Here is a 16710-nt window from a genome sequence, read left to right as displayed (position 1 = left end):
ATACTTGTGGGGTGCATGGGAATCCCCTAAGGTTTTGTTAATGACTTTGTTTGCAAGCTATTGTCGGTATGATGATAAAACTTTATTAACTCTGGAATTGGTGGTTTGGTTATGTGCTAAAGGTTTTAAATGGGAAATAGTGGCAGGTTGTGATAGCTAACCATAAAGGTGTGAGTCGAATGGACGGACACTGGAAACTCATACTTACCGACTTAAGGGTTATTCATGGTAACCATATACTTGTGGAGTACACAAGAATCCCCTAAGTTTATAATCGTATATATGTATCATAGAGGGAGAAGGGTGTATGGGAATCCCCTAACCCTATGATATCTCTAGTTCGTATGGCTACACGCACTGGGCCCCATTCAGATGGTAACATTATACCGATATAGCCTGTGGGTAATTTTAGGACGGTAAAGCTATACAACCCAATTTAAAGTTTTAAATACATGCTAAACTCAGTTTTCTTTCTCGTTATTGTATTTATATGTATATATGTATGTGATTGCATATGGTTATTTATTTAAGTTTTAAATGATGGTTATATTTTATCCTTATTCTTGAGTATATACTAGTGTTCACCCGCAAAGCCATCTTCGAGCAATGTATCCCGATGCGATATAGGAACCAGCCATACTACTCCTCCTGCTTAGTGATCTTGGGTTCGGGAATAACTTGTGTTGGACTAAAGTGGTGAGCTTCCATACTCTGTAAGACTCCATTTCATGTTATGAATATTATTTCATACTTTTGGTTATTTCTTGAACTTTGGTTTTGGCTATGGGTCGGGGGCATATCCAAATCAAATATTCTTTGTTTTTGATTAGAGGCTTTGTGTGACTAATATGGGCATAGGCGGTATCGATATTCATGTCAGCCTTGGCATTAGTATTGGTATTGAGGCTGACATTGGTTGGATATTTAATTGTATTATTGGTTCGTTACGGTTATTGACTCTATTCTTTGAGTATTAATTGTTTTATCTTATTATTTATTTAAAATTTATCTGAAATAGGGTGTTGGGCGGTTATGGTTGGGTATTGGTGGTGGTCTCCGGTCCCGTTAGACTTGAGGCACCAGAACTGACTAGACCCTAATTCGTGTCATGTCATATTGGTATCAGAGCCCTAAGTTCATGGTCAATTGGGAGTCCACAAATCCATATCGAGTAGAGTCTATTTTAAGGGTGTTTAGCACGCCACACTCATAAGGGAGAGGCTACAAGGTATCTAGGAATGTTTCACTTTCCTGTATTCTATTTTTAAAATGTGGAGTCTAAGTCCTGAATTCTTTTCTAATTCCCATTTGTTCACTTTTTCAAATCATGCCTTGATGATCTAAAGTTCATAAAAACTCCTCTATTCTAATTGGGGACAATGTTGATGGGATACGCGCTTCTTATGGTATCCATACCCGATCTAGTAGTCCAGTTCTGAATTGTTCTGGAGTTCCACCAATTCCCTCTAGTCCATCTCAAACTCCTCAGGCTAAATTCACAAATGTTGAGTTTCGTCAGTCTATTCACATGTTAGCATAATTGGTAGCTACTCAGTCTGAGCGTCGTATTCCTAATTTATCACCATTTGCATGTCTTTTGATAATCCAAGATTGGGTCAGAATGCTATATACCTGCATTTACTTCCATTGTGTCTGTCCAGGGAGGCAACACTATGGATAAATGAACTGACTCCCAACTCTATAATCAACTAGAGGCAGCTGAAAGAGGCTTTTATAGAATGGTTCTTTCCACCCTCCAGAAGGGTACAGTTGAGGGATGAAATCAGTAACTTCCGATAGCTTCCCACTAAAGCTCTTTATGAGACTTGGAGGAGGTTTAAAAATAAGATGATGTAATGCTCGAACCATAACATTATTGATATTCATTTGATAGAGACTTTTTGTAGGGCTTTGAACTCTATTACGAAGCAAGTCGTGGATAATGCTGCAGGAGGGTCGTTTGTTGACGTTACTTTTCCATAGGCTTTGGAAATGCTTGATCGAATGACAAAATAGAGTAGAGCTTGGCATACCAGGGATTCTATGGCAGCAAGCCCTACTGTGTTTGGTAGTATGACTGTAGAGTAACGCAAGAAATAGGAAGAACGTGACAAGGATATGCCATATTTAAAGACATAGATGGATTTGCTGACTAAGCATCTATTTTCTAGAAAAATGGAGAAGGTGAAAGCTATTGTATCTTAGGGAAGAGAACTAATCCTGATTCAAAAGAAGAGGCAAACTATCTAACTAATTAGGGGGTATCCGAGGCAATAGCCAAGGAAATCAAGGTGGGAACTATTACCATAAAGTTGGTTACAAAGATAGAGATCAAGGGTACTGGAAGAGTAAAAATGATAGGGGTGGACTATATGTACCTCCTAGAAGCAGAGATTATACTGTAACTAGATATAGAAAGATGTCCATGGAGGACATGATGGAGAAATTATTAAAGGGAGTTGAGACTACCAACTCTGGATGACTACTATGAAGAGTAATTTGTCTTCCATGAGTCAATTGGTAAACTCACACTCTACCTCTATGAAACAATTGGAGAAGCAAATGAGCTAATTTTCAGCAACATTGAATTAGAAAAAGAGCGGAACTCTGCCAAGTGATACAGTTCAAAACCCTTAAATAATGGCTCCTAGATGGCTATTACCACACGAAGTGGTAAAGTATTACCAGGCCCATCAGTGGGCAGCGCTGGGATTGAAGACGTAACTGAAGAAAATATTGAGCATGAAGAAAGTTATCCAGTGGAGTCTAAGAAACTAGAGAAAGTTATTGATAATACACCATCCAAGCATCGGTAGGGTGATAAGTTAGAGAAGAGCAAAGGAAAGGAGACTGAAGTGGTGGTTACTATCTCCAACAACCACCTCCTTTATTTCCCCATCGGTTCAAAAAGAAGGCTAATCATACAAAGTTTGGCAATTTTATGACCATTCTTAAGCAGTTGACAATCAATTTGCCATTGGTGGAGGCATTAGAGCAAATGCCCGGGTACGTAAAGTTCATGATTCTTATAAAATAGCGGATAGTTACTAATGAGATGGTGGACAATCTCTATCATTGTGGTGCTATTTCCACAAGGTCATTGGTGCAAAAGAAGAAAGACCCGAGAGCATTTACTATCTCGTGTATTATTGGGCCTCTTGATTTCACAATAGCTCTATGTGATTTGGGAGCCAGTATAAACTTGATGTCGTTTGCTATATATAAGAAACTGGGGTTGGGGGATCCTACTCCTATGAACATGAGATTAGTTATGGAAGACAGGTCCATAAAGTCACCCATAGGGATTCTATATGATGTATTAGTTAAGCTGGCCAATTTCATATTTCCTACTGATTTTTTTATTCTCAATTGTGAGGTGGACTTTAAGGTGCCCATAATCTTTGGTAGACCTTTCCTCATAACTGGGAGTGTACTTACTGATCTAAAGTCAAATAAGCTACTATTCAGGCGGAATGATAAAGTATTTTGATTCGATGTATGCCAGTCCTTCAAATAGCACAAAGATATGAGCGTATTTTCAATTGTGGATGTTATTATGAGGAGTAGTAGAAAGTACCTATAGAGGAAAAATTTGTTCTGGAGACTTTATTTGTTGTATTAATGAATTTTGATCAAGATGGTATTGAGGATTATGAGGAGACTGTATGTGCCTTGATAGGCATGGGTTCTTATTCTTATGCACCCAAGAAGCTGGATTTGGACTTGAAAAATCATCCAAATCCACCATCCAAGCCATCTATTAAAGAGCCAACTACTTTGGAGCTTAAAAAATTGCCCGATTATTTGAGGTATGTGCTACTGGGCAGCGGAAATACACTAGTTGTTATTATTACAGCTGACTTAGGTGAACAACAGATGGAAGCCCTTATGTCTATTCTTATTAGATATAAGAGGGCTATTGGTTGGACGATTGCAGACATTACCGGTATTCCTCCTGGTATATACACACATAAAATCCATCTAGAGAAGAATTGTGTCTCGACTATTGAGCATCAGCATCATCTAAACACACTAATGCAAGAGGTGGTGAATAAAGAAATCATCAAGTGGCTAGATGCAGTAGTGGTATACCCTATCTCAGATAGTAAGTAGGTAAGTCCTGTTTAGTGCATGCCTAAAAAAGGGGGTACACTGATGTCTAACAAGAAGAACGTGTTGATTCCACTCAGGCCTATTACCGGATGGAAGGTGTGTATGGATTATAGAAACCTCAACTCGTTGACATTGAAGGACCACTTCCCAGTGCCTTTCATGGATCAAATGCTTGATCAGTTGGTGGGAAGAGGTTGGTATAGTTTCTTGGATGGTTATTCTGGTTACAATTACATTTCTATAGCCTCGAAGAATCAGGATAAAATGACATTCACTATCCCATATGGTACTTTTGCATTTAACAGGATGTTATTTGGATTGTGTAATGCACCCACTACCTTTCAATGGTGCATGATGTCTACTTTCTCAGATATGGTTGAAGACACCTTGGAGGTATTTATGGATAATTTTTTTATGGTAGGAGATTTGTTTGAGCTATGTTTGGTAAATCTGAGTAGGACCTTGCAGCGGTGTGAGGAGTTCAATATTGTGCTTAATTGGGAGAAATGCCACTTCATGGTAAAGGAGGGCATTATTTTCAAACACAAAATTTTATCAAAGGGGATTGATGTTGATTAAGCTAAATTTAAGGTTATAGAAAATCTTCCACCTGCTATTTCAGTGAAGGGTGTGCTTAGTTTTCTTGGTCATGCTGGCTTCTATAGGAGGTTTATAAAGGACTTCTTAAAGATTGCAAATACCCTTTGAAAACTTTTTGAGAATAAAGGCAAATTCTCCTTTGATGATGATTGCTTGAAGGCATTTGAATTCCTTAAAGGGAAGCTGGTTGATGCTTCTATTATTCATGAACCGTATTGGTCAAAACCATTTGAGATCATGTGTGATGCAAGCGGTGTTGCCCTTGGAGCTGTGCTGAGACAAAAGAAAGACAAATTGTTTCATCCAATCTATTTTGCCAGCAAAGCTCTGAATATTGCTCAAAAGAACTACACCATCACAGAACAGGAACTTCTTGCAGTAGTCTATGCATTTGAGAAGTTCTGAACTTACTTTCTAGGAACCAAGGTGGTGGTCTACACCATCCATGCAACCTTGAGATATTTAATGATCAAAAAGGATGCAAAACCAAGGTTGATCAGATGGATACTGCTACTTCAAGAATTTGACTTTGAAGTTAAGGATAGAAAGGGTTGTAAAAATCAAGTGGAGGATCATCTGTCTAGGCTGGAAGGCAAGCATGCAGCTAGAGATAAATTTAAGATCAATGATGCATTTACAGATGAGGAAATCTTGGTTGTTGCTATGGACAAAATACCTTGGTATGCTGATTTCGCAAATTATATGGTGAGCGAGGTCATACCATAGAATCTTTCCTTTCATCAAAGGAAAAAGTTTCTCCATTATGTGACCCATTACTTCTGGAATGAGCTGCATCTTTTTTGGCTATGTGTGGATGGTATTATTAGATGGTGTGTTCTAGAAGTTGATATGTTGAGTATACTTGAAGAGAGTCATGCTTCCCCAGTTGGAGGTCACCATGCAGGTGATCGGACTGCAAGGAAAGTGCTTCAGAGTGTCTACTATTGGCCCTCTTTGTTCAAAGATGCCTACGAGTTCGTGAAGAGGTATGACTAATTTCAAAGGCAAGGGTCCATCTCAAAGCATAATGAGATGCCAATGTCTAAAATGTTGGAGGTAGAATTATTTGATGTCTGGGCATTGATTTCATGGGGCCCTTCGCGAGATTATTTGGGATGAAGTACATATTAGTGGTTGTTGACAACGTGTCAAAATGGGATGAGGCAGTGGCTCTAGCAGATAATAAAGGGAAGAGAGTTATTGCATTCTTGAGGAAAAACATCTTCTCTTACTTTGGGGTACCACGTACCATCTTCAGCGGTAGAGGATCACACTTTTCCAATAAGATGTTCAGAGCTATCTTGGCAAAATACGGAGTTAAGCAGCATAAAGTGGCTACACCATACCACCCATAAACCAGTGGGCAGATAGAAATATCTAATCAGGAAATCAAAGCTATTCTTTCAAAGACTGTACATGCTAGCAGGAAGGATTGATCTAGGAAGCTAGACGATACGTTATGTGCATATCAAATGGAATTTTAGACACTAATTGGAATGTCGCCATACCTATTAGTTTATGGCAAGGTGTGTCATTAGCCGATTGAGCTAGAGCATAAAGAGTTGTGGGTATTGAAGTGGCTTAACTTGAATTGGAATGAGGTAGCGAATATGAGACTGGGACAGCTGAATGAGATGGACGAGTTCCATATTGGAGCTTATGATCGAGCTGATCTATACAAGGAAAGAATGAAGAAGTACCATGACCGTAGAATTAAAAAGCGGGATTTTTAGAAAGGTGACTTCTTGCTACTCTTCAACTACCAACTCAAGCTTTTTCCAGGAAAGCTTAAGTCCAAATGGTCTGACCCATTTAGAGTTAACCAAGTCTACTTATTTGGAGTAGTGGAACTCGCAAATGAAGACAGAAGTGTTTTCAAGGTTGATGGCCAGCATTTAAAACTATGTATCGGTCTAACAGACTCGATGAAGAGAATTGCATCAATCTATCTCGATGAAGTCTGAGTAATCAAGATAACTGAGTTGTGTCACGACAATAAATCATGCGCTAGTGGGAGACAACCCACATTGTGTGTTGTAAAATATTAGTTTAGGTTATTTAGTTGTTTTTTCAAGCTGAGGGGTTTGTGTAAGTGTGCAGTTATCACAGTGCAGGAAAACAGAAGATGAAAGAGTTTAAAGAGACCAACAAATTATCTAATGGACCATCAAAGACTCTACAGGCCATCGTGGCAAACATCGTAGCAAATTCCAAAAACTAGGATACTAGAAAATCAATGACGGGTTGATTGATAGATCGTTCCAAGCTTGGTGGATAGTCGGCCCAACCGTCACTAATGACCTGCAAGGTGAGTGTAACGAAAAGGGCAATGGGTCGCTCGACATACCATCACACATGCGATGGACCGTCTCTTGAACCATCGCACTTAACCCTAATTTAGTGGGTCGAATCGAATTGATTAAAAGTGTTGAATAGTTTATTCTTATCCGACCCAACTGCTTTTAATTGGATAGTGTCCATTTCGAATTTCGCCAAGTTCATGGTGGAGTTTAGATAGGCTCAGGCAGATACAGCAGAACTGAAATGGCAGCCACAATAATCCATCCGTCGAACGTAAAACGGCTACTTCGAGTTTAAATTTTAAAACCCCAGTTCTAGAATCATATAAACACAAAGTATTGTATTTTATTCTACATCTTTTGACAGTAGTTTTATAGTTTCTTCTTTATTGACTGTTGTGTAACACTTTTCATTGATATTTGAAGCTAGAAATTAAGATTTTATCATTATTCTCTATGTTTTTCATTAAAGATTGAGAAGAATAATATTGTAACATTTGTAAGCACTCTCTTGAAGTCATTTATGAACATCAATATATCTTTGATATCTTATGTGGAGATGAGTAGCTAAACTCTCATAACTGGGGTTAAAGGAGCATTAATGTAGAGAGCTATTTAGGGTTGAGAATCCATTTAATTTCTAACATCTATCTAAATTTCACGGATCTCTCTTCATTATTCTGACATCTCTTGGTTGCAAACTTGAGAAGTGAGCCCATGAACACCACTTGTTTGACAAGAAAGTAGATGCTGGGAAAAGAGGTGATTCACATGAAATCCATACCTTTACTCTTTGGGTCAAGGGTTAATGCCCTATCAGGATCAACCCTCACGAGTGTTGTATTGAATGATACATGGATTCTTTAAGATTGAAAGAAGAAAAGAGTAAAATACCTATTAGGTTGAGAAATAAGTGGGTAATTCTTAGAATTCAATACTTCTTACAATTGAAATTATAAGTTAGAATTCAAGCACAAGTTTACAACCCTAACTGTTTGAACATCTTGGTGACCATAACTCTAGTTAACTTATTTTCATTGAAATTACACTTGCATTAACTCTCATTTGCTGGACCGCTGTGTGATACAAGAATCAAAGAATATTATTAACATATCAAAAAATACCTTTTTACTCTGGAACCTTAGATCAACAATCTAATAACAGTCACAATACTTAGTGAACACAGTATTCCCTGTAGGATTCAACACCCATCCCAGTTGGGTTCTATATTTGTAAGCGACCGCTTATACTTTTGTAAGAAAGTTATAATTTAGGCATATCAATGAACAAGAACTGACTGATAGAGTATGCTACAGTTGCACTTACTGAGGAGTGCACATCCAAGATACAAAACAAACTACCCACGAAGCTAAAGGATCCAGGTACTTTTACTTTACAGATCACTATTGGGAAAACCATCAGTGCTTTTCGATTGTGTGACACAAGAGCTAGCATAAATATTATGCCCACATCTAGGTACCGAAAGATGAGTCTTGGGAGTCCCAAACACACTACTATTGTTTTTACAGTTGGCAGATAGGTACCTTGCTAGGTCGGATGGAATTATTGAAGATGTCTTAGTTGAAGTGGTATCACCAATGGACTATGTGATTCTTGAATTTGAAGCTAGTCCGGTTGTTCCATTTATTTTGAGATAGCCCTTCTTAGCCATAGAACAGTAATAATTGGTGTAGGAGCAGGGAAGATGACAATGAGAGCGCATAACAAAGTAGAGTTTTTTTATGTGTACAAGGCACTAAAATTGCCAGCTATATATGAGGAGTTGTCTGTTATGTCAGTTATAGATCTTGAGTCTAATTAGAGGTTTTTATTGTTAGATGATCCATTAGAGTGAGCCTTGGTGGGTCGTGATCTTTATGAAGATGTGGGGGCATTGGCGTTAATTCAAGTCATGAATTCAGTGGTTATTGATATAAAAAAGTTGCCTTTTGAGACTTTAAATAGGCCATATGGGCTATCTCCCAAAGCTTCAATTGATGAAGCTCCAAAATTGGAGCTTAAGGTTCTTCCTCCTAACTTTAAATGTGTTTACCTTGGTGACAATGATACCTTGCCTGTTATTTTGTCTGCAGGCTTATCTGATATGCAAATAAAGGAAGCAATGAAAGTCCTGAAAATAAGAAAAAAGGTAATTAGGTCACAGATATCTGACGTTACAAGAATAAATCCAGATTTTTTCATGCACAAAATACATATAGAAGAAGGTTTCAAACCAAGGGTGCAGCAACAATGTAGGTTAAATCCAGTGATGAAAGATGTGGTGCAAAAAAAAGGTCATTAAGTAGCTCGACAATGGAATTGTTTATCCAATTTCAGACAGTAAATGGGTAAGCCCAAAACATTGCGTCCCTAAGAAAAGTGGGATGATCGTAGTTACTAATGAAGCAAATGAGCTAATTCCCACTCTCATGGTGATTGCATGGATAATATGTATTGATTAACGGATACTAAATATAACCACAAGTAAGGACTACTATCCTATTCCGTTCATAGATCAGATGTTGGATAGGTTGGTTGGGCAAGAGTATTATTATTTTCTTAAGGGTTACTAGGGATATAATTATATCACCATTGCACCAGAGGATCAAGAGAAGATGACTTTTACATGTCCATATGGCACTTATGCATTCAAACACATGCCTTTTGGCCTCTGCAATACACCTATAATGTTTTACAAATGCATGATGGCAATATTCTAGATATGGTTGAAGAATTTGTCGAGGTATTTATGGGTGATTTATCTGTTTATGATAATTCTTTTGATGAATGCTTGCAGAATTTAGATCGAGTCCTAGCTCGATATGAAGAGACAAATTTGGTGTTGAACTAGGAAAAGTGCCACCTTTTGGTGATGGAAGGAATAGTCCTTGGACATAAAGTGTCATGTAAAGGACTGGAAGTAGATAGAGTTGAAATTCAATTGAGTGAAAAGCTGCCACATCCAGTAACAGTCAAGGGAGTGCGATGTTTTTTGGGCATGTAGGGTTCTATAGGTATTTTATTCAGGATTTTTCAAAGATTACAAGCCTAATGTCTAAATTTTTAGAAAAAGAGGCCAAGTTTAATTTTAGGTCATATTGTCAAGAAGCCTTTGAGAAGCTAAAAAAGAAGCTAATAGAAGCTCCTGTTTTGATTTCTCCAGATTGGGAGTTGCCATTTGAATTAATGTGTGATGCCAGTGACATGGTGGTTAGAGCAGTGTTGGGGAAGATAAAATACATATTTCACTCTATTTATTATGCTAGTAAGGTCTTAAATAAAGACCAAATGAATTATACAGTCACTGAAAAGGAGATGTTAGCGGTGGTTTATGCATTCGATAAATTTAGAGCATATTTGGAGGGAACCAAAGTTATTGTTCATACAGTATATGTTGCCATTAAATATTTATTCAATAAAAAGGATGCAAAGCCATAATTAATCAAGTGGATTCTGTTACTGCAAGAATTTGACCTAGAGGTTCGTGATCGAAAGGGAGCAGAAAATCAAGTTGCAAACCATTTATCAAGGTTGGAGAATCATGATCATATGGTTGATTACTTTCTCTGAATTTGAGAAGAGTTCTTGGGTGAAAACTTATTGTCTATAGATCTATGTGAAGTTCCTTGGTATGCGAATATTGTGAATTTGTTGGGTAGTGGCTTTTACCCTTCTTAAGATACTATTCAATAAAGAAAGAAATTGCTCTATGATTCTCATGCGTACATATGGGATGAGCCATATCTGTTCAAGCAGGGTTTTGATGGAATTATACGTAGATATGTTTTACAAGCTAAATTCACACAACTGTTACAAAAGTGTCATTCATCTCCTTATGGTGGCCATCATGGGGGTGAAAGAACAGCCAGGAAAGTTTTGCTATCCAGTTTCTTTTGGACTACCTTGTTTCGAGATGCAGAGGCATTCGTGAAGAGCTGTGATCAATACCAGAGGTTAGGTACGATTTCAAGGTATCATGAGATGCCCCTAAATAATATTCTTGAAGTTGAAGTATTTGATGTTTGGGGAATTAATTTTATGGGACCATTCCCACCATCCAATGACAACTTGTACATTCTAGTGGCAGTTGATTATGTATCTAAATGGGCAAAAGCTACAACTTGTCCTACTAGTGATACGAGAGTAGTACTAAAGTTCATGAAAAAGCAAATATTTTCCCAATTTAGAACTCCTGGAGCTCTAATCAGTGATGGAGAAACGCAATTTATTAACACTTGGTTTAAGAATATTTTGGCTAAATATGGTGTTAGGCACAAGGTGGCTGCTGCGTATCATCCACAAATGAGTGGACAAGTTTAGGTCTCCAACCAGGAGATAAAGCAAAAACTGTAGAAGACCCTCAATGGGCAATTAAAGGATTGGGCCAAAAAGCTAGATGATGCATTGTGGGCATACAAGACAGCTTATAAGATGCCGATAGGAACCTCCCCATATTTCTTGGTTTATGGTAAATCTTGCCATTTTCCTGTAGAGATAGAACATCAAGCTTATTGGTCTGTGAAGAAGCTGAATCTTGATATAAAGACCGCGGGAGAAAAGAGATTGTTATAGCTTACTGAACTAAATGAATTTCATCTCCACAGTTACGAGAATGCCAAACTATACAGAAATAAGAATAAAAGGTGACATGACAAGCAAATTCTTGATAGAGTATTTGAACTCGAACAACTTATTATGTTGTTCAACTCAAGGTTAAAGTTGTTTCCTGGTATGTTATAATGAAAGTGGTCTGGGCCATTTGAGGTAGTGCAAATGACGACTCATGGAGCTGTTGAACTATGGAATAAAGAGAAGACTGAAATATTTTTGGTGAACGAACAACGTGTAGAGCATTATTGGGCAAATCATAAAGATAAACACAATGTGTCCATCACCTTGACAGTTGAGTGAGGCTGAATTGAGTCATGCCACGACATAAAATAAGGCCCTGTGTGGAAGGCAACCCATAAATATAATGTAATAAAAGTAGTTCCATTTTTTTTAGTTGTTAGGAAAGAAAAACATAGCAAAAATACAAAAAAATGAGTCGTGCCACGACCAAAACTAAGGCGCTTGGCAGGAGGCAATCCACTTTTTCTTACGTAGTTTGTTGTTTTTGTTGACGTACAGGAATGAGAAATTTAGTGAAGGAATTCGATGGAGATGAGAAAGATGAGAAAGGGGTGAACTATGGTCTTTGAGTAAGTTAGATAAATGTTAAGATGGTGAAAAAGTTAAGGGGGAATAAAAGATTCCCCCAAAGTGGAAAATTTTGCATTAGAAAATTTTTCAGATATAATTTCTAGTGGACCAATGCTAACTTGATGCGTTGCGTTGCTAAGCCTTTGCCCATACCTAGAAAAAAATTTCAGGCAATTTCCAGTGGCATGACATGAACTCGATGCATCGTATCAGTTTTGTCAACACGATATCCATTGTGTCACATCATTGGTCACTCAACTTACACTTAGAAAATATTTATATGCTAATTCAAGTGTAACGATGCGAACATGACGCATCTCATCATTCGCATCAACGCGATTGTTGATATGTCACATCGCTTGCCCCTTGCAGGGTGAATTTAACCCTAAACTGATCCCTAATTTCCCTCCTCTATATATATACCAATCTCCCCTCACCCACCATCTTCCTAAAACCCTAGCTGCCGCCCTAATTTTATTTAACTCCATTACTAAATTTCTTTAAGTGTGTTCCAAATTAGTAAATTTACAAGTTTCATCTTCATCCTCTTAACCAAGATTAAGGTAAGTCCTCAACTTTTGATGTTCTCGAATGTACTAGCTGATAACATGAGTTTCTTGGTTAATAAATTTACGTATGTGAGTTTTAAAGATCTTTATTCATGGGAGTTAAATGTTTAATAAATATGTACTTTGATTAAGTAGAAGTTATCGGCTTATTTGGGTGAATAAAATTGATTTCTTCTATTAGAATCTCTTTGGCATATCATATGCCCATGTGATAGAATTTGAGGTTGTGTTATGGCACTAAAATTTTTTGAATACTTGATATAATACGATAATAGGTGAACAATTGTATCGAGACCGGTAAAATTAGACATCAAATTTAAGTGTGGATTTTTTGGAAAGTAATTTGAAGCCGTTTGAAAGAAGTACGAACACGATCTTAGTGATAGCTATAGAAAATTGATTGGTGTGAAATATATATGTGCCTATGTTTGACATGCTAAATATACTAGGGTCAATAAAGTGGTAATAAAGTTGTTAATCTGTTAAGTTATTATGATAAGTCTTTGAATTTCCACTTCTATGAGATGCATTTTTGTTTGATATTGGCGGATTGACTATGGTGATTGTATGCTGAAAAGGGGAAGTCTGAGTACCCTGATTCACTTACTTGTGTACCTGTGCTAACAACTAATTGTGGGGTGGATTTCACACTTAGTATTTGTTATTTCACCCAAGGTGTGTGGTTGATGTATTTGCTGACTATTGTAATTAACAGGTACAATGTCTAGTCGGCAACAAAAGAGTAAAGGAATGAATGTGAGCAGTTTTTCTGAATCCGAACGAAAAAGAAGTAGACATGCTGACCATCTACCCCCAGCCCCACCTATTCCAAAGGGTTAATCCTGAAGGTATGGCACAAAAGTAGTTGTGGATGCAGGGAAGAAATGGTATTCCCAACACAAGGAGTCTAAGTATTCGGTGGACCAGTTCATTGACAGTGTCAGCTTTCTGTAGGAGTACCCAAGTATGGTGCACCGAATTAAGGCACTACACATGACCTTCTTATTCGAACGGCCATCTAATATCAATCTGATTCTTGTGTGGGATTTTTATGCTAATTAGAAGCCGTAAAACAAGGATGCTAAAGTTTAGATAAGGGGTCGGGTGGTTACTTTTATTGCCAACACTTTGAACGAACTACTAGGTATGCCTTTAGTGGATGCTAAGCCATTAAAAAGACTGAATATTCAGCAACCATACAAAGATATTTGTCATCTCTTATGTGGTACTCGTTCAACTGCCTAGTGGATTCGTCATAAGGAGGGTGGCACTCACGTTTCATTTTCTTTTTCCTACATGAATAAGGAAGCACTCTTACAAGATAGAATTATATATGTTTGCCTCATCCATGGATGTGTATGACAGAGGTGACGCGCAACAGGGTGTGTCTCATTTATGACTTTATGTGCGTAGATATTAAGTTGAATGTCGGCGCAATTATCTTCTCCACCATAAGGAAAGCTAGGTTTTTGGGTGGTCATCGGTATGTTTTTGGTGGGTTATTGACTAAGTTTCTATGGCAGAAGGGTGTACCTGAGGAGGATGTTGATTATAGACCACCATTTATTCGTAGACTGCAGGATTTATCTCAAACTAAGGGGCCTGCCCCTTATGGTGCTATATTGACTGTGCCCGAGCATCAGGCTCGAAATGATGAGATAATCGCTCGAATGTATGGGCTTACGATGCTGCAGCTGAGTATTGGGGATGTTCATCCACCCATAAGGATATTAAAGATGTAGAGTGGGACGAACCACTCGAGCGTCATGCCTAGACCATAATACAGATAGGCCCCAATTTTGATTAGCCAGTTGAGGATGATGTCCCTATGGATGAGAAGGGGTGGTTACGCTATTCTGATGATGAGTTAGAAAAGGAAGAACAATCTAATGATGGTGATACAGGTGATGATTATGGGGATAATGAGGATGTTGATGATGACATGATGGCGATAGTGCTATTTGACTGATCAAGGAGTACGACGCCACCTTACCATAGACTTATTTGGTAACACTGGATGGTGATTTATTTAAAGTGTGGGGTGGTGGAATTTCTTATTCCTTTCGCTTTCCTTTGTTTATGTTTTGGTTAGAACAATTTTATTTTTTCTATTTTGTTTGGATGATTTTCTAGCTATTCAGAAATTTAGGTCTATAATAGTTAGTAAGTTTAAAGTTTGGATTGTTGCAATTTGCCCTCTAAGGCAATTTTCGCAGTTTACTTTTAGTATTAAAGTGTTTTCTTTTATTTATTTTTGTCCTCTTTGGTAAATGATAGTTTAAATTATTTATTTTTGCCCTCGTTATCAATTTGAAATAAATAATCATAGTTAATTTCTCTCTCCTATGATAGATGGTTGACGACCGCCTTAAGGGGAGGTAGTCTATAGAAGTTGAGAAGTGATAAGAATCTGATTGCGATTTTTGAGAAATTCTTTGTGTTGGGCTAGATTTGTTTTTGACTATAAATGAAGTTGTTTTGAAACAAAAGGAAAATAATGAGTTATTTTTAGATGTTACATCTCAATAGGTGTAATGTGATTTTATTGGCTTAATGTTTAATTTGTCAAAGAATAAGATTGGGAACCTTAAGGATCCAACTTGATTTCTAGCATGCATCATGAGTGTAAGAGTGTTTTTTTGTATTCTACATGTATAGAAATGTCTAGAACCTTCCCAGTGTGTTTACAAAGAGAAATAAAGGAAGTTGGATGTAGGGAGTGATTTAGGCATGTCTTTGTTAGCTGAATTTTAAAGACTTTATTTACCTTCCCTTATACATATCCCTAGTTAGCCCCGTTGATCCAACAGCCTAATTTCTTTGGTAGACTCATATGTAGCCTAATCCTTTTCTTGACAGACCTTGATTTGATCAATAACCCCTAAGCGTTTTAGTATAGATGATTAAATGAGTAGGGGTTGTGAAATTGAAGTGGGATAAAGGTAAAGTAAATCCCTAAGGAAAAAATTAATTGTGTGTTAAATTGTGATGGTTAGGAGTTGTACAAAATGTGAAAGAAATTTCAGTTTTTGTAGCGCAGTTTTTGTTACAATGAATCTGTTTTGGCCCTGATCCATTTTGGACATTGTGCACCTCAACCAAGGCAAATAGCTTTAGTTGAGGGTGGCTATCACAGGAATGCTTAACAGTAAAAAGGTGTGAAGAAGAGTTGAGAAGCAAATTATGATGTAAAAGAAAAATACTCCTACCATAGTTTTTGTTAAGGGCTTAATGAAAGTTGGGATGAAGTGAATGATTTTTGGAAGTAATAAAGTGGAAATTGACTTGATAAAGTGTGATTTTTGATGTAGAATGAGATGTATTAAATCACATAGGGAATATTAGTCACTATTTCCTAAATAGTTCCAACCCGTCCTTTAGCCTACATTAAAACCATGTAAGACCTAATTGATCCTACGTTTCAACATCTGACTATTAGTGGAGTATTACACTAAGGGCAAGCTTATGGTTCATTATCTATCATGTATGAAATTTATTTTTTGTTTATAGTGAGTGATCGAATTTTGTTATTCCCCTCATGATAAATATTGAAAAATTGTGAGTGATATGGGAAAACTTTATTGATGTGAGGGTACATGTGGATAAACTTCCATATTACTTATTTGTTGTTTAATTGAGTGCTTTGATTAAGTTTGACAATAAATTGGATGTCACTATTGAGATGATGAGGTTCGGAACAAATGGTTCATGTGTAAAAGAGTATTGTTAACATGTTTTGAGACGAAAAGTCATCGGTAGAAAGTGTAAGTGCCCAGTGCTAGCATAACTTTTAGGTTGTGATGGGAAGATTAATTGATTGTGTTTTTTGATATTGTTTGATCACAAATAAAGTTTTACGTGTGGGGCGATGATCTTGGGCGTATTTACATGTCCAAACACTGATATCTACCCATTTTTGGACTTGT

The 16710-nt window shown here is 37.3% G+C and overlaps 1 protein-coding gene across 1 annotated transcript; it reads left to right on the top strand.

Annotated features, from left to right (window-relative positions):
* Positions 1 to 2651: 2651 nt before the first annotated feature.
* On the top strand, positions 2652 to 11333 carry LOC124898523. The gene is made up of 4 exons (XM_047412161.1): positions 2652 to 2812; positions 5541 to 5699; positions 8979 to 9162; positions 10770 to 11333. The coding sequence occupies exons 1-4, from the start codon at positions 2652 to 2654 to the stop codon at positions 11331 to 11333; spliced, it is 1068 nt and encodes a 355-aa protein (XP_047268117.1).
* Positions 11334 to 16710: the final 5377 nt, after the last annotated feature.

This window comes from Capsicum annuum, chromosome 5 (genome assembly GCF_002878395.1).
Source record: "Capsicum annuum cultivar UCD-10X-F1 chromosome 5, UCD10Xv1.1, whole genome shotgun sequence".
NCBI classification, from domain to species: domain Eukaryota; kingdom Viridiplantae; phylum Streptophyta; class Magnoliopsida; order Solanales; family Solanaceae; genus Capsicum; species Capsicum annuum.
Note: the sequence above shows the minus strand (reverse complement) of the source record. Positions and strands in the feature narration are given on the sequence as shown.

Excerpts from the sequence above, each read along its gene's own strand:
- LOC124898523 (XM_047412161.1), top strand. The coding sequence starts at position 2,652 with ATGGCTATTACCACACGAAGTGGTAAAGTATTACCAGGCCCATCAGTG. Across the intron at positions 5,700-8,978 it reads GCCTACGAGTTCGTGAAGAG|GCCATATGGGCTATCTCCCA; the intron begins GTATGACTAATT and ends GACTTTAAATAG. Across the intron at positions 9,163-10,769 it reads TCCTGAAAATAAGAAAAAAG|GGTTTTGATGGAATTATACG; the intron begins GTAATTAGGTCA and ends CTGTTCAAGCAG.